Source organism: Balaenoptera ricei, chromosome 12 (assembly GCF_028023285.1).
Source record: "Balaenoptera ricei isolate mBalRic1 chromosome 12, mBalRic1.hap2, whole genome shotgun sequence".
NCBI lineage: Eukaryota > Metazoa > Chordata > Mammalia > Artiodactyla > Balaenopteridae > Balaenoptera > Balaenoptera ricei.
The window spans coordinates 43,154,865-43,173,512 of NC_082650.1; the positions used below are offsets into that span (position 1 = coordinate 43,154,865).

The following is an 18,648-nucleotide window of genomic DNA, read 5'->3' on the forward strand; positions in this document are numbered from 1 at the left end:
TTTGTATGAATACTTTTGTTAAAAAAAAAAGCACACTTTGATTTAAAAAAAATAAATTCATAATTCCCTGTGCTTTTGTTTTCTTGAAATTTGGTACTTCCAAAAAAGCAATGGAAAAAAACAATTTGATTTAGACTGACATATTTCCTATGTTGTAGATAATAGACAGCCAACAAGATGAGATTGACAAAATGATTCTAGAAATTCAGGTAAGGAATATTTTGTGCTTATTTTAATTTAGCTGTATGCTGATTTACTCTTAGTAATTACATATCTAAAAAATATCAAAGCATATATGTTTTTGTATGAACATATTAATAACACTTGAGGTGACATTGCAAATTCTTTAATATTAATCTTTCAGTTCTTTAGAATGAAAATGATACTTGGTAAATCAGTTCTTCAAAAACTGTGAAAATTATTCTTCTCTATTCCTTACCTCTCCTCTTTTCAATTGGGTGCAGTCTACCTCTACTACTGAGAACACATTTGGTTAAGGTCATCAATGATCTAAAATTAAAGACAATAGACTGTTTTTAGTCCATTGTAACTCGGCAAGAGCACTCCCTCCTAATAATTCTATATATTATTTTTCTGTATTATCAAAGTATAACACTTTGCATATTTGTGTCTGTATCTAGAGCTTAGGGTATGTGACCCAAAACATAAACCAAAATGTGTAGATTAAGTGGATTTTCATTCTTTTATTGATTTGCCAGATATTTACCGAACCCCTACATATATGCCAGGCACTGTTCTTAGCACTGGAGATTCATCAGTGAACAAAGCAAGTCCCTGGCCATTGTAGTGGGGTGAGATGGAGAAAATGGAAATATAATGTCAAGTAGGGATATGTACTATTATTTAAAAAAAAAAAAAAGGAGGCTAGAGGGCAATGACAGATCATGCTGCATTATATGCAGTGGTCATGAAGTTTTCCCTGAAGAAGTAATATTTGAACATAGTTCTGAATGAAGATAAGCAGGGGAAGAACATTCTAGGCAAAGAGAGCAACCAGTGCCCTGAATGTGCCTGGTGTGCTCTAAGACTAGCAAGAAGGCTGCTAGTCTGGAGTACAGTGGTTGTGAGATATAGTGAGAGGTGACTGATGGTAGAAAGTAGCCTGGGGCCAGATCACAGAGGTATATGTCTTTGTATTTTATTCTTTGTGTGATAGAAAACCATTGGACAAATTTTGCTGAATAAATTATTTTTATATCTCCTAATTTGAGTATTCTCAAAACTGGAAGTAAAAAAGAAAAACGTAATGGTTTGAGTGTCAGAATTTATGGACAATCTGCTTTGTCTTTTGGCCATATTAAGTGATCTATCAATTTAATCAAACACGAGTCCAATTCAACAAGTGTGTGCGCTTATTGGATTGATTCACAGAGGTTATACTCTTTAGTGTGTATTCCTTCAGTTGTTCTGCAAGCCATTCGAATTACGAGATGGTTAGATTCCCTCAGCCATTATTATCTGACTTCTTATCATAGACCACAAAGAAAGGAATTTCTATTTCATTTGGTAACAATATCCAGGAGGTAAATCTAATAAAAGTTATCTTGATCCAAATTAAGGACAGTCAACTTTGCCCTTTGGCATTGAGATTTTGGTGGATAAAACATGTAGGATTTATTGTTTTTAATTTGTTTATTTGTAGGATTTATTGCGTACTCTCACATTATAGATGTTTATTTGTATTAATTGAAATGTGCGTTTTCCCCATTTGTGGAAGCATCGTAATGCAATTTACTCTTACACATTAACCAAGTCTTTAGTCAGTCACATTTAGATATGACTATATATAAATGAATATGTAGAAGAATATATAATTATGTGCCATTCCATTCTTTTTTATTTTTCCATTCCATTCTTTGATCTTAAAATGCTTGAGTTAACATTCTTTTATTTCTTCAAATTAATTACAGAATGGAAGTCAAATTAATGAGGTACATTTATTTCCAAATATTTGGGCCCAGACAGTATACTCATTAATTCTATTGTCTTACCTTTGGAAGCAAAGCCTATCTTGTTTTGTTTTGTTTTGTTTTTTGTTCTTAGCCATTGTGACCATCTAGGTTTACAGGTCTAGGATATAGTTTGCTCACAGAGAGAGAGAGAGAGCAAATGTTGATAACTGGCCAACTAAGCTCCATGTATTTACCAAGATATTATTTGAAAATATCTTGAAAATTACAGATTGAGACAAATATGCCTCAGATAATGAGAAAATTTTTGGCTTAACATTACTTGGTTAAACTTGTTATTTTGGGGCCCTCACAGTTGAGAAAGCTAGGTTTTTTGTTTTCATTTGTTATTTGGTGGTTTGTGATGGATATAAAAAGTGCGTAATCTGTAAAAACCTGAAATTTTCAGAATATTGCCTCTTCTGAAAAAATGAATACTAATTATTTACCTAGCATTGGAAACTGCAGAATCCTAAAGAGAACACTCTGGGTTGAAAAAGTATTCTTGTTGCTTTATACTATAGTCAATGGGCATGTCATCAAGTTGAACCACATAATAGAGCAATTCCTGTCAATTACTGATTATTTAAAGCTCCTAGCTTTTCCTTTTGCTTACATCAAGAATGGCCAACCTTAGTCCTATGTAGATGGTGATGTCCTTCCAACATGCTATAGCTCTGTTTTATATTACTTCAAATTCCTTGGCATAGCCAAAATAACACAAAATACTTTATAATTAAGAACAACAGAGAACTTCCCAACCATTTTTAACATGAATTATGCATTTTAGCTATTAGTATAGTATTAAATTTATTATAAAATGTCACTACCATTATAGTTTGCGTGTTTTGTTCCTCCATAGTGCTGGGAAGTTGTTCCATTTTCGGGTGTTTAGTAGACAAAGCCAGCTTAGTATTATTCGAGTTTCATGTTTCACTGCTTCTTTATGTCCCTGCAAACTGTTGAGAAGATCAAATTTGTTAGACGTTCATTTGGCTGATTTGGAGTACTGCATTGCCTTGGGTATATGCAGGTTATTCTTATAGCTTAAATTTTATGACACAAGTGAAAAATAAAATCCCTTGCCATGTTTATTATGTTCAGTTTATAGGAGGTAAAAATAAGGCATTGTTATAGAGTGAAAATGCTATATTTAAAATACAACTATTGAACTTCCCTGGTGGCTCAGTGGTTAAGAATCCGCCTGCCAATGCAGGGGACATAGGTTCGAGCCCTGGTCCAGGAAGATCCACATGCCGCGGAGCAACTAAGCCCGTGCACCACAGCTACTGAGCCTGTGAGCTAAAGCCCGCGAGCCACAGCTACTGAAGCCTGCACACCTAGAGGCTGTGCTCCGCAACAAGAGAAGCCACTGCAGTGAGAAGCCCGTGCACCACAACAAAGAGTAGCCCCAACTCGCTGCAACTAGAGAAAGCCCGCGCGCAGCAACGAAGACCCAATGCAGCCAAAAATAAATAAAATAAATACATTTAAAAAAAGAAAATAAAATACATGTAGTTTACTACCTTGCACCAGAACTCAAATAAATACTTACCTGGTTTAGGTCAGTGGCAAGTTTATTGATTCACAACTTTGGAGGTTTGGGGAGAAATCAGTCTTCTACTAGTTATTTTGTATTTGTTGTTGAATATAGAAGAAGTTTTACGTCACGTAACAGTATATGCTGATTTTGAAATTGAGTTCAGTGTTATAAAAACACAGATTTATCTACTATTTTGTTCAGCCATCAAGATGATATTGTTAACTGGCATGAATACCTTGATTAGTAATTGATCCTTTAGAAATATTGCCTTTCCTTATATCCATGAAACCAGTGTGGCTAAACTGACTTCTCCTCTTACAGGTTTTTCTTCTGTCAATATATATACTATAAAAAGACATTTTGCAGTAGAATGTTTCCCATCATTTCCATAAACATGGCTGCAGTCAGAACGTGAATGAGTTCTTCACTGGGCATTATTACCTTCCTTCCTATTCATTCCTCAAAAGGACATTTCACCCATATAACCTTGTTTCCAGTGAGCTGCTATCTTTGTATGTTATCATTGTAATCTTTTGGCAGAGGAGATACAAAGTAAAAAAGTTTGTTATGTTTACTTGTTTTCTCTAACATGTTAAAAAGTTTTCTCATTAAAAGAACTTATGCATTTAAATGGCCTTTCTGAATTGACAGCTATCAATGAATGATTATAATATTACAAAGTAAGAATGACACTTTTAAAAGTCTTTAAGACTGTTCACTTTTAATGGCATGATTGGGACCACCAATCTCAAAACTGTGACAGTCTGTCCTATTTATAACACTTCAAGAGAAGATGTTTCCACAGCCTCAGAAGATTTTATTCCAATTTTTAGCAATCTCTCTTATTAAGGCTTTCATCAAACAGGTTTTTTCAGTAGATATGGTGAGAAAATGGATCATAATCCAATACAATGTTATATAGGCAGAATACAATTTTTCTTTAACCCAAATAAATATTGATTTAATAATGTTTTTCATTATTATCATATGATTTTATCTCCTATTTTTTATGTTATCCTAGTTTTGTAATGTGTCCTGACATGAAGTTCTTTCTTCCCAAAGTTTTTTAATTTTTAAAAATTTTACCTATGTGTAAATGCTTTATATAATGCATGAAAAACTGTAAATATTCTCATCAGAAATCAACACTAATTTTTGAAAATCCTAACAGCCAAAAATATGTATTCTATCAAAGGAAAAGTAGATTTTTAAAAAATAAGCTTTCTCTCTAGTCTTTGTACTTAGAAAGAGAAAAAATCTTTAGTGTATAGGCCTTTTGTGTGCACAGTATAGTTGTTAATTAAAATCTTAGAATAAGATATGTAAAAGGTGGATTTAACTTTTGAAAAGTCAGTTCTTTGTGTCTGAGGTGGGAAGTTGCAGGAAGGGAGTCAGCTCACTTGAATCATGAAAGAGTATTCTTGAGCCTGTGCTATGAGTGGTCACCAAACCTATATGGATATTCAAAGTACTTGGGATGCTTTTTAAAATACAGATTTCTGGGCCCCATTGTGACTCTGATGAGTCAGTATCTCTGGGGTGAAGCTTGAAATAATGTATTATTAACAAGTTCTCTAGGCAGTGCTTCCTTATAGCCTAGTAGTAGTCCTAGTCCCAGAGCCTGTAGGAAGTATTGTACAATCCTCAGCTTGCTCATGGGACCACAAGTGGGACTTGACTGGGAAGACTGAGATTTAAGTTAAAAAAAAAAGGGTTTAATTCTGAGACACTAACCTTAGGTGTGTAATGGCACGTTTAAACTCTTTTGGTAGCTCTTGCTTTATAAGCCTGAGAAAATCAGGACCTGGAAGAAAAGGAACCCAGGCAAGTGGTGTTTTTTTTTATATTGTGCTGATTTTTTAATAACAGTTTTATCGATATATAGTTCACACACCCTATAGTTCACCCATTTAAAGTATACAATTCAGAGGGACTTCCCTGGTGGTCCAGTGGTTAAGACTCCGTGCTTCCAACGCAGGGGGCGCAGGTTTGATCCCTGGTCGGGGAGCTAAGATCCCGCAAGCCAAGTGGCCAAAAATAAATATACAATTCAGTAATTTTTAGTATACTCACAGATGTATGGAACCAAGACCACAGTCAATTTTAGAACATTTTTGTCACCTCCAAAAGTAACACCTTTAGCTGTCACTCTCTTAAAGCCCATGCCCTCCTCAGCATAAGCAATCACTAATCTACTTCCTGTATTTATAGATTTGCCTGCTCTTAGACATTTTATATAAATGTAATATGTGGTCTTTTGTGACTCTTTCTCTGACCACACCAGTTGTTGAGCTCCATTAATTGCCAGCTCAACACTCTGCTGTTTTCAGCAATGCCCTGTGGCATAAATTGCTTCATAGACTGATCCATTCTGGCTCCTTTGAAGGACTAGCTTCCTGGGTTAATGTTTGAGATTTTTACTGTTCCCAGGAGTGTCCTTCCCAGCTGTCTCTGTTACTGTTTCTCTCTTGCAAGCTAGCCAGCCTGCAGTAGAGCCTGTTGCTCCAATGAATCTAACACTGTCCTCCCAACTGCCTTTGCCACAATCTCCCACTGTTTTGAGAGTGCCCTTAGGACTGAACTTCATACTCTGTTGCAAAAGAATTCAGTTCCTTTAGGGAGACCTTCAGCGGTCTCTGTTGTGTGGCCTGTTTCTCCCCAGGCAGAATCTCTGAGCCTAGTCATTGTGGGTGGGAACAGTGTCAAGATTCTGAGTGACTCTAGCTGAGCGCTAGTGGAGGGAGGGTGGGCAGCAGCTCTAGGTCTCTCGGCTTGCCTCTTTCAGTGGGTACTCCTGCCCCGGAAGCCAACGCAAGGGCTGTCAGGGCCCCAGTATTCTCGTGGCTACACCCCAGGTAAAGCCTTCCTCCCTTGAGGCGGCCTGGGCGGAAGAACGGAGCCCCCACCTTTTGGCTGCACTTGCCTGGAACTTAGCTTCAGCTACAGATGAGAAGTGCTGGTGCCCTGCCCTTCCTAGGAAGACAGCAGTGCAACTAGGAGTGGGGTGGGGGGGAGGGCGCCCTCTCTGTTCTTGACTGTTCCAGTCTGGAGTTTCCATCTTGCTTAGCTGTGAGAGGGTAGGAATCAAGTGGATTTTGTTTCAGATACCACAGACTTCAGCTCTTCTGAGTTTTAGTAGCTTTTCTTGAATATGTTTCTTCATTTGCTTGTGTGAACCATTTCCAGAAGCTTTAAATGTGTTATTTTATGGTTTTACACCAGTTTCCTTGGGGAGCGGGTCTGAGGAGCTCCTCATGCCATCATGCTGAAAGCAGAGCCCTCAGGCAGATTGTTTTTAAAATTATATCAGGTAGCAAGATGATAGTTAAGAAAGGAATTTGAGCTGTACACTATCTTCAATTATTATTAAACAAACCTAAAAAATTGCAATTTTTATGGTGCTTGCATATTCCTTAGTTTTACAAATATTTTGAAAATTCTCTTTTATCAGTATGGAAGAATGAGGAAAAGGGGTTTAATCTTTGTCCACACTTAAGCCAAAGTGAGAAATAGAACCTCTGTTGCCAAATGCAGAGGTGTCAGTGATGATGCTAGTGATGATATTACATGGTACAGGAGCGGTTCTTTCTGGTTTACGTTTATTATCTCTAAGCCTCAACAGTAATCTTACAAGGTAAGAAAGAGCATATTTTTATACATGAAGTTGCTGAGATTTTAAAAGGTGTGCCCAAGGTCTCAGCTGAGATTCTAATTCATGTCTGTCTGACCTCAGAGTTTGTGCCTTGGGCATTAATCCTGGATGTCTCAAAGTGAAAAGTCCCAAGAAAAAGAAAAAAAAATGTTAGTCTGATTTCTTCCTTGTGTAAGCCTTAGGGGAGAGAATTGTTTTAAGGGTCTTTTCCTGGAATGAAAGATATTTAAACTGGAGCATACTGGGAAACTAGTCTTCTGCGGAAAGCACCTTATGCTCAGTTACCTAGAAGTACAATTTGGAAATTTTGTCTCCAAAGTGAAATTTTTTAGTACATTACACTCTACAGTGTGGTGGCATTATTTGCTCCTTGAGATAAATAAAGTGCCTTTTTTTTCTGATACATTTATTTCAAGAGCTTTATAATTGGTACACTAAGGTCTTTGAACATTCCTTATCCAGTTCAGCACTTAGCACAGTGCCTTGTGCATAAAAGAGGCTCAGTAACTGTTTTGAATGAGTAAACACAGCTTCTTACTTAAACAAAACTAAGTGTTAAATAGTTACTTTTTCATATTTTGTCATTTATTCACCAATTCAGCTCATTTAGTAATTGTTAACTGAGTTTCTACCATGGGCTAGGCACTCTTCTAGGGGATAACTAGTGAAAAAAGACAAAAAAACCTTTTTCCACAAGAAAATTCACCCATAGTGCTGAATTTGGAACGGGCTCTCTTTTATTGTTGTTTTGTTTTGTGGGGTTTTTTTGTTGTTGTTGTTTTTAAATTTGGGCCACACCACGCATCATGTGGGATCTTAGTTCCCCGACCAGAGATTGAACCTGCACTGGTCCACTGGTCCGCCAGGGAAGTCCCTGGAATGGGCTCTTTTTTCCCCCCAGCTTTATTGAAGTATAGTTGACAAATAAAATTGTAAGATATTTAAAGTGTATATCATGGTGATTTCTTTTTTTTATCATGGTGATTTGAAATAAGAAATGGGCTTTTAAATATAAGAAGTATAAGAAGTATAAGAAGAAAGGAATTAGTGTTAGTTGCATAAATATTTTGTACTAGGTAAAAGTAATTTAGGCTTTTTGATTGTAAGCAACAGATTCAATTCAATTCAATTTAGCCTAAGCAAAAATAGTAGAATATACTGTATTACAAGAATGCAGAGATATCTGTGGAATCCATAGGTAGGAATGAAGCCTGGCTTCAGGAAGGAAGAGGCTTTGTTGCTGCTCGCATTTCCGTCTGTTTCAGTCTCTTTTCTCTCTCTGCAGACTGACTTCCTTTCCTCCTTTAGCTCATATGGCAGAATATGGCTTTCCCACAGCCCTGAAGTTCTATAGTTCATTTCCCACCACCTGCAGAGACTAACTCATAGACTCTGGGTCTCACTCCCTCAGGTTTGGTCAAGTGTTCATTCAGCCTGACCCAGTGAGCTATAACCCAAGAATGTAGAATCCCAGTACAAATATGACTTACTTATGTATGATTCATGGGATTTGTGAATAGGCAGGCATCCAAAGGTATTGTCTACATATATACCACATAATTTTCACAGTACTTTACAAGGTTGGAAAATCTTTCTGATGAATCTGGAGCCTAGAAAGGTTGAATAACTTACCCATGATTACACAACACGTAAGCTGTGCACCCAGAACCTAATTTTGTCTGACTCCAAAATCTTATCTTGTTACCATTAACTCCATACTTTCTTTCTTTCAAACTGCTATAACATTAGTTTCAGGTGTACAAAATAGTGATTTGATATTCTTATATGTTGTGAAATGATCACCACAGTAAGTCTAATAATTAACATCCATCACCACAGTTAAATTTTTTTTTCTTGTGATGAGAACATTTAAGATCTACTCTCAGCAACTCAAATGTACAATACAGTATTGTTAACTATAGCCACCATGCTGTACATTACATCCTCAGGACTTATTTTAAAACTGAAAGTTTATACCTTTTGACCCCCTTTGCTCATTCCCTCCCCACTCCCACTCCCTCCCCTCTGGCAACCACACATCTGTTCTCTTTTATCTCTGAGTTTGGTTTTTTTTTTTTTATGTATTTCACATATAAGTGAAATCATACAGTATGTCTTTCTCTGTCTGACTTATTTCACTTAGCAGTATGTGCACAAGCTCCATCCATGTTGTTGCAAGTGGCAAGATTTCATTCTTTTTATGGCTGAATAATATTCCATGTGTGTGTGTGTGTGTGTGTGTGTGTGTATTATATAAAATCACATTTTCCTCATCCATTCATCCATTGAGGGACACTTAGGTTGCTTCCATGTCTTGGCTATTATAGATAATGCTGCAGTGAACAGTGGGGTGCACATATCTTTTCAAGTTAGTGTTTTCATTTCTGTTGGATAAATTCCCAGAACTGGAATTGCTGGATCACATGGCAGCTCTATTTTTAGTTTCCTGAGGAACCTCCATGCTGCTCTCCGTAGTGGCTGCACCAATTTACATTTCCACCAACAGTGCACAAGGGTTCCCTTTTTCTCTGCATCCTAGCTAACACTTATCTCTTTTTGATAATAACCACCCTGACAGGTGTGAGGTGATCTCATTGTGGTTTTGATGTACATTTCCCTGATGATTAGTGAAGTTGAGCAACTTTTCATGTGCCTGTTGGCCATTTGAATATCTTCTTTGGAAAAATGTCTATTTAAGCTTTTACCCATTTTAAATTAGATTTTTTTTTTAAGCTCTTGAGTTGTATAAATTCTTTACATATTTTGGATATTAACCCCTTATCAGATACATTATTTGCAAATATTTTCTATGATTCTGTAGGTTGCCTTTTCATTTTGTTGGTGGTTTCCTTTGCTGTGCAGAAGCTTTTTCGTTTGATATAGCACCCTCCCCTTTATATATTTTTGATGTCACAATTTATCTTGTCTATCCATTAACAAATTATTGTAGTTATAGTTATTTCTACTACTTTTGCCTTTTAACCTTCATAGTAGCTTTATAAGTGATTAACCTACCACCTTTACAACATTAGATTATTCTAAATTTTACAATATATTTACCTTTACTAGTGAGATTTATACTTATCCTGTTACTAATTAGTACCCTTTTGTTTCAGCTTAAAGAGTCCCTTTAACATTTCTTGTGAGGCCAGTCTAGTGGTGATGAACTCCTTCAGCTGTTGCTTGTCTGGAAAACTCTTTATTTCTCCTTCAATACTGAAGGACAACTTTCCAAGTGGAATGTTATTGGTTGGCAGTTCTTTCCCTCCCCTCCACCCCAGCACTTTGAATATATAGTGCCACGTTCTTCTGGCCTGCAAAGTTTCTGCTGAAAAAATCTTCTGATAGCATCATGGGCTTTCCCGTGCATGTAATAAGTTGTTTTTCTCTTGCTGCTTGTAAGATTCTCTCCTCTTTAACTTTTGACAGTTTCATTATAATGTGCCTTGCAGTGAGTCTCTTTGGATTCATCTTCTTTGGAACTCTTAGTTTCCTGGATCTGGATGTCTGTTTCCTTCCCCAGGTTATGGAAATTTTCAGCCATTACTTCACTTAAGTTTTCTGTCCCTTTCTCTCTCTCACTCCTCCTTCTGGAACCCCTATAATGTGAATGTTGGTCTGCCTAATGTTGTCCCATAAGTCCCTCAGACTATCTTCATTCTTTTTTTCTTTTTACTGCTCTGATTGGCTGAGTTTCACTGCCCTGTCTTCAGATGTACTGATCCTTTGTTCTGCCTCATCTAGTCTGCTATTAAACACCCCCTATTGTATTTTTCAGTTCAGTTATTGTATTCTTCAGCTCTGTGACTTCCATTTGGTACTATCTTATACTTTTTCTGTCTGTGTTGAAATTGTCACTTTGTTCTTGCTTTGTTCGCCTTACCTTGGTGAGCATCTTTATGACCATTATTTTGAAGTGTTTATCAGGTAAACCACTTTTCTGTTTTATTAAGGTCTTTTTCTGTGGTTTTATCTTATTCTTAAATTTGGAACATATTCATTTTCCTTGACTCTCTGTGTTGGTTTCTATGTATTAGATAGAACAGCTATCTCGCCCAGTCTTGAACGAATGGATGGCCTCGTGTAGGAGATGAACTTTTCTTAACTAGTTTTTAAAAAGGTGTTGAGAGAAAAATATTAAATTTTATTAAAAGAATATATTCTTCTTATTAATGATTTATAAATGCCATTATCTTGTTAAGTATGTATGCTCTTTATTAATTGCTATTTCTTATGACAGTAGCACTATTATCTTACCTTTTATGTATAGTTACAAATGCTATTGCAAAAATAGTGTGCTTGTATTAATAAAATCATAACAGTTACTATGAAGCCTTTCGAATGTTCTCAGCGATAAACTTAAAGTGACTGACTTATACCTTGTTTCTACATAATTGAAATATGTACAATAAAATGACAATCAAAAGAATTCAGAGGAACTTGCTTTTTAAGATTTTTTTGGTTGTTTTTGTTGTTTGATTTAACTAGACACAATAAATTTAAGGTCTGTAGCATAAATCCTATTGTAATGTATAGGCAGGTTAGTAGACTAGTATATAAAAATTGGACATATTGCCTTATTAGAAACTTTTCCAGTTTATAATCTAGGGATAAGTTTAGTTTCATTTGTGATATTTATGTTAAGGTTTATTTTGAAGACATGTAAATTACTTTCAAAAATATTGTGTCATATTCCAGTGAGCAAGATTAAGAGGTACAAACTTGCAGTTACAAAATAAATGAGTCACAGGAGTGAAATGTACAGTGGGGGGAATATAGTCAATAATATTGTAATAACTTTGTATGGTGACAGATGGTAACTAGACTTACCATGGTGATCATTTTGTCATGTATAGAAATATCAGATCACTATGTCATGTACCTCAAATTAACATAGTGTAGGTCAGTTATACTGCTAAAATACACACACATGCACAGTGTCCTATTTCAAAAAAGGAGTTTGTTTCTTTCCTAGGATTCTCTATTTATACTTCTCTTGGTAATCTTACCCAGTCTTACAGCTTTAAATATAATGTGTGTGCTCACTGCTCCCTAATTTTTATCTCCAGCTCAAAGTGCTCCCCTGATCTTACAATTTGTATATCCAATTGCCTTCTCAACGTCATCACTTGATGTATTAGACATAACATGTTCAAGACTGAATTTCTTATTCCCCTAAGCCAAAAAATAATAAACCTGCTACACCTTCCATATTTCCCATATCTATTAATGATAGATCTGCCCTTCTGTTTGCTCTGTCTGGAAACCTTAAGACTTATTCTTGACTTCTCTTCTGCCTAACATTTTGTGAGCAAATCCTGTTTTCTTCAAAATATATCTAGCATCTGGCACCTTCTCCCGACCTCCACTGTTGTGCCACCCTGGTTCAAGCCATCCTCATTCTTTATCTGGATTATTTCTTTCTGCTTCCACCCTTGCTTGCCCACAGTGTTTTCTCAGCAACCTGAGTGAGCTGTTAAACAAATATCAGATCACATCATATCTTCGTAGTACCCTTCAGAGGTTCCTCATTTTTTCCTGAGTAAAAAAATCAAAGTTCGTAACACTGGCTTAGAAGAGCTTATGCAGTCAATTCCCCACCTCACCTTCCTTCTCTGACTTGATCTCTTACTCTTTTCTGTCATCCTGGCTGTCTTGCTTTTTCTCAAACAGAAGAGACACCATCCGCCTCAGAGCCTTTGCACTGACTGAAACATACTCTCTAGATACCTATGGGACACAGTCTCTCACCTCCTTCAAGACTTTGCTCAGCTGTCACCTTTTTCCATGAGCCCTTATTCTACCCCATTTGAGATTTTAATCCCCCTGCCTCACCATGCCCGATTTATTCTCCAAAGCACGAGGCAAGTCCCAGTGTATGATGCTACGTAACTTACATATTTATTATGTTTATTTTCTTTGGTCTTTTCCCTCCTAGTACAAGTTCCACAAGGACCAAGTGTTTTGACTGTTGTGTTCATTGGTGTACCATCCAGTGAACAGATAGTGCTTGGCTGTAATTTCTGCTAAATGAGTGATTGTAGGAAGGAATGTGTTTGTGGAACTCTTGTATGGCGTGCGGGGCAGGGTGGGGTTGGTTGCTTGCTGTGTTTCTATGGTAAAACTGCTAATGTCAGCGGCTTTCAAAACACTTCCTCCTAAACTGGGTTTGTGGAGTACATAGAACACGCTGAGTCAGGCACATTTGGCCTTCCTTCATCGGAGCTATTTGCATGTGCGCCAAAAAATGGTTAGCGTTTCTGGATATTTACATCAAAATAAGAAATGAATTTAAAACCACTTTCAACTGCAAGAATGATTGTGATCAATACCTGTGGATTAGTAACTGAGACTTTAAAAAATCATTATTAAACAGGAAATTTAAAGAGAAATTGTAGACATTTAAAAATGAATTTGTTTTTAACTTCAGTAATCCCATTCTAAGCTTAGTAGAGATTCCCCTCACCTTGCTTTTTTCTTAAACTTTAAACATGTGCTTTTTCATACAATTTGGGATAGAGAAGTAATTAATCTTTTAGGTGAAATGTTATTGTCAGACAGCTATAGCACTCACACTTAGTATTATCCTATAAGTTGTATAGCATTTGGTCTTACTAGAATGTGTCTGTGAACTCTTTCTTCTATTAAAGGGCTTCTTGATTAGTGCCTTTGAACCTAACCAACATAACATGTTAAGCTTAATGTATTTCCCAAATTCAATTTTCCTTCTTATGACAAACAGCACTACTGCCAGACATTTCTGGTTTATTCTGATGGAGATTACCTTTTTCTTCACTGATTTAAATTTAGTCTTACACAGTAACGTATTAGTCAGATTTATTAGCTACTTATTAGTCACATTCAACATGATAAAAATAAAAACTACTATAATCTTCTAAAGAATTATATTACAGCATTGTGAAAATACCTCTCTTGGGTTCTGTTTTCACTGTTAAAATATGAGATTTAGAGTAGTTTCTTTGTGGTGCCTTTCTTCTACAATTCTAATAAAATAAACAGTCACAAATCTTAAGAAAATTTAGGATGAATTCTGGATTCTAGCTGAATAATCTTGTCATGCCAGTAAGTATGAGTTTTTAGCTAGGTAAATAAATCCCAACATATCATTCAATCAAATGGGTTTTGATTCAGTTACAAAGGAATTTCAATATCCAAAAATATATATTTTCAGATAGCCCATGTGACTTTGTACTATGGAATTCATCTTTGTGGAATATAAAACAAGTTTTCCCTGGAAGAAAATGTACTTTTTATAGAGCTTGATTCATCTGTATCCAACTTTTGAGTAATTAAATATAGTATTTTTACAGAGTTTAGCAGACAAATGAAATTAAAAAGCAACAAGGTTGAATACTGTTACTGAGAAAACTGTTTTATATTTAGAGTCTTATCTCAACCCATGGTGACAGCTATCCTCTCTTATTCCATCCAGAGATAATGTGAGGGAAGAAAAAAAAACCTTCACAGTAGATTGTGTGCTATTTAGGTCATCAGCATTCTCAGGTATTTTCAGAGTTGAGACTAAATATAGACCTGAAGCAAAAAATAATGAAATTTCTTCTTTAGTCATGTTTATTGATCTTGTGGTTTAAAAGGGGAAAAGTTGATAGAAAAAAAAATCAGTGATAAGTACAAGGTTTATGGCAAGTTCTTCTTTGGTGTGTAGCTGAAAATCAGATTTATAAGCTGAAATGACCCAAGCACTCTTAAAATATCCTATATTCTGCTTTGGTATAATCAAGATTATCTCACAATAGTATCATGTCTGAATAATTTATAATTTTATAATGGAGTTGAGAGATTAGTTTATCTAAGTCCCATAATAGACCTTTGCCCTGAATTGAACATCATATTCACAGCTTGGAATACTATACACTGAGAGAGGGTGTTTAGCTGTTTCAAATGATAGAAAACAGGGACAGTCTTATGATCTTATTATCTTGTACCTTATTAATCATAAGAAAAAGGGTTTTTTTAAAGTATAGATTTGTTAATACACTCCCAATATATAAACAAAAATCAATAAAATAAGAACTGTTTGTAATATAGTTGTTAAACAGCAACTTTAGATTTAACATGTTTTACCCAGATTAAAAACTTTCTTGGTAAAGATGATATTTCTCCTTCCTCCCTCCTCTCCTGCTTTGGAATTATCCACTCTAGAAGTAATATGGATTGATTAAGAAGTGAAGGCATCATCTTCCAAGGGGTTGGGGAGGTCAGAACATCTAAAGTATTCAGAGCCAGTATTCCTGGTTACCTACCTGATTGCATTTTGCTTTAAGCATTAACATGCTTTGCTTGCAATTCTCTTTATTCTAGTCTATGCAAGGGAAACTTTCTAAAGAAAAATTGACTACTCAGAAGATGATGGAAGAGCTGGAAAAGAAAGAAAGAAACCTTCAGAGATTAAGAACATTGCTTGATGTGAGTAAAAGAAATTCAGATAGCTTTCAAGGATGATTCAGTACCTATTTCAGTTAAAGCAAATGCCTATTTTGTACGTATTCATAAATCATTTTTTAATTGAAGACTTGATTTTGATGTGCCAGTTAATTAAATCCATTAGGTTTCTTACTAAAATTATAATCTAAAAGACAAACTTTTATTTTTCTAATGTCTTAGAAACAATTTCACAAACTTAACTATAGCAAAGTCAAATGGTATATAGAGATTAGATCCTAAAGTCATCAAATGATGCATAAGTTGAATATAAAATATAAACAAAATTACCCTTGAAAATCCTTAAGGAAGGTGCAATGTAGACACTTCATCACTGGAACTGGTCATACTTTCTTCATTTAATTATGAGATGAAATACTTGGCTTGCATTTAAGGACATGTTATACAAAAAAATGCTTATTTTAGTTTTTGAGTTGTCATCATGACATTTTCCTCTAAATACTTAGGAATCCATCTCCAAAACTTAGGGACAGTTTCCTATATAACCATTTCACCATTGTCACACCCAATAAGAATAATAATTTTCCTTGACGTTTGATAATACCTAGTCTTATGAAAATTTCCCCCCTTCTTCCCCCAATGTTTTTTTTTTTTTAACATCTTTATTGGAGTATAATTGCTTTACAATGTGTTAGTTTCTGCTGTATAACAAAGTAAATCAGCTGTACGTATACATATGTCCCCATATCCCCTCCCTCTTGCTCCCCAAGTGTTTTTTATAGTGGCTGTTGAAACCAGCATTCAAACAAGGACCATGTGTTGTGTTTCATTTTGTCTTATAAAGCTAAAGTTTCTTTCTTCTCCCTGAAGAAACTGGGCATTTTGTCTTACAAACTTGTAAACTTGTCACACCTAGGTTTGTGTGATTGCTTCCGCATGGTGTCATTTATCTTGTTCTCTACCCCCTGTATTTCTTGTAAGCTAGAAGTTAAAGCTAAAGATATTAGATTCAGTGCAAACATTTTTTGGCACAAATACTTTGTAGGTATTGTTCACATCATCAAATTATACGTGTTTGTTTATCCCACTGTAAGTGTCACAAATACCCATCTCACTGGGTTAAGGTGGTGACAAACTGATTCTTTCCATTGTAGCATTTTAGCCTCTGCAGTCAGCAGTTAATGGGGTCGTTGATACTTAGGCAAGTGTGTGAATGTGCAGTTTGCCAGCACCCTTTCCCTTGATGGTTTTAACATACACCAGTGATCATTGTCTGAATCATTAGATGATTAAAACAACAGTAATTTTTTCTAATTATATCATTCCCTTTACATTTATTAGCTGGCATTCGTCTATAAAAAATTGTATTTTCCTCATCAACCCAGGCTATTTGGCTTTTCTGAAATACAGTTCCAACTGGAAAGCTAGTTAAACTTACCTTTAATTAGCAGTTTTCAGGATGAGGAGTAAATGGTGATAATTTGGGGAAGAGGTGAGTGTAGCTTTTTCTGAGCATAATAAATCATGAGTTTGTACTGATACTCCCAATTCAAATTTAACAATTCAGAGTTGTTTGGGGTTTTTTTTCCTTTGATTTTATATTTTTATTTCTTTTTCTCTTACACTGAAAAGTTTGGTTCCTGTCAACATTAACATAGTAACATATATACTTTTTTCCCAATGTACAAAAAACAGTTTCAGAGTAACTAAATCACTATTGCTACTAACAGTAAAACTGTAGGATGAGGTTTAAATTTTCTTTGCAGTTCTTTTTGTTCTTGGGATACATCTCATAGCAAAATATATACACAACCAAGGTACTTTTTATGTGAGACCGTGAGAGACCCCCTAGAAACTGAGACTGTTTGGATTCATGTTTCCTCTCTCAGGTTTACTCTAGGCCATCAGATGGCACCCTTTCCACTATTTAAATTCTTTTTCTCTCCCTTTTTATTTTTCCTGCTGTATGTATGCAGTTAAATTTGGTTAATGTGCATGTAATATGATTCCGCTGTTTTCTTTGTAGAATTGGATGGGGGAATGTTAACCTTTATGGCTTTTGAGTACCTTTCCTCTGTCTAACAACCAGATTTTTGCTTTCTTTATTCACTGCAGAACCAAAGACAAACAGAAGAGACCTGCTCTTTATTGGATCAGGGCCAGGAAGCAGACCAATCCAGGCCGCAGACCGTTCTTTCCAAAAGGCCACTATTTGATTTGAGTGTGATTGATCAGCTGTTCAAGGAAATGTCCTATTGTTTGTTTGACTTGAAAGCATTGTGTAGTATTCTTAATCAGCGTGCTCAGGGCAAAGAGCCTAATCTTTCATTATTACTGGGAATCAGATGTAAGTGGCTAATGACTTGTTCTTACTGTATTGCTTAACAATTAGAAACATGTCTCCATGAATCGGGAACTTCTGACTGCCTTTTCCCTATTTGTTTTTATCTCCTTTCCTACTTAGATTTGTATATTTCTGAATCAGTCTGTGGGTCTGAATACCTGTTCCTTCTTCATTGCTAGAACTTGCCTCATTATGCTTGTAGAAATGAGCAGGATCATAGCTGATATGGACTGCCACTCGGAAGAATGCCTATAAATCCACCTGCTAGGGGATGTTTCCTCTGCTGATTCTGTTACTATGTGACTGGAATGGTAGTTAGCTGTGATTTCCTGATTACTCTTCTAAAAGTAATGATTCTCTTTGCTTTCATGTGGCAGTTTTATTAAATTAATGACCCAGCCATCAGTCCACTGGCAAAATATTTGAGAGAAGGTACTCATAAGCTTTCTTATGTATGTTCTATGGCAGCTGTTTAATGTAAGTGCCAATGCTGTCACATGAGCCAGTTTTCATGGCCCATAGATCTGTTGCCCTTGTGATGCACACCTGCTGGCTTTGTCCCTTCCAATGTGACACCCACCCATTCTGCCTCAGTTCTGCCTTCCTGAACACATAATGGTGAGAACCGCCACAAGAATATCCTAGTGTCTCTTCCTGTCTGTGCTAATTTTGCTGGAACACTCAACTTACATGGCTCTAAATTATTATAATATTG

At 35.8% G+C, this 18,648-nt stretch overlaps 1 protein-coding gene across 8 annotated transcripts in view; it reads left to right on the top strand.

Annotated features, from left to right (window-relative positions):
• Positions 1-18,648, top strand: part of CEP85L (centrosomal protein 85 like) — a 273,038-nt gene that overhangs the window by 246,437 nt on the left and 7,953 nt on the right. For all 8 annotated transcript variants that reach the window (XM_059941329.1, XM_059941334.1, XM_059941336.1 and 5 more), the window contains 3 exons: positions 159-209; positions 15,509-15,613; positions 17,705-17,936. In XM_059941329.1, the coding sequence (XP_059797312.1) occupies positions 159-209; positions 15,509-15,613; positions 17,705-17,936 (388 nt within the window). The remainder of the gene's footprint in view (positions 1-158; positions 210-15,508; positions 15,614-17,704; positions 17,937-18,648) is intronic.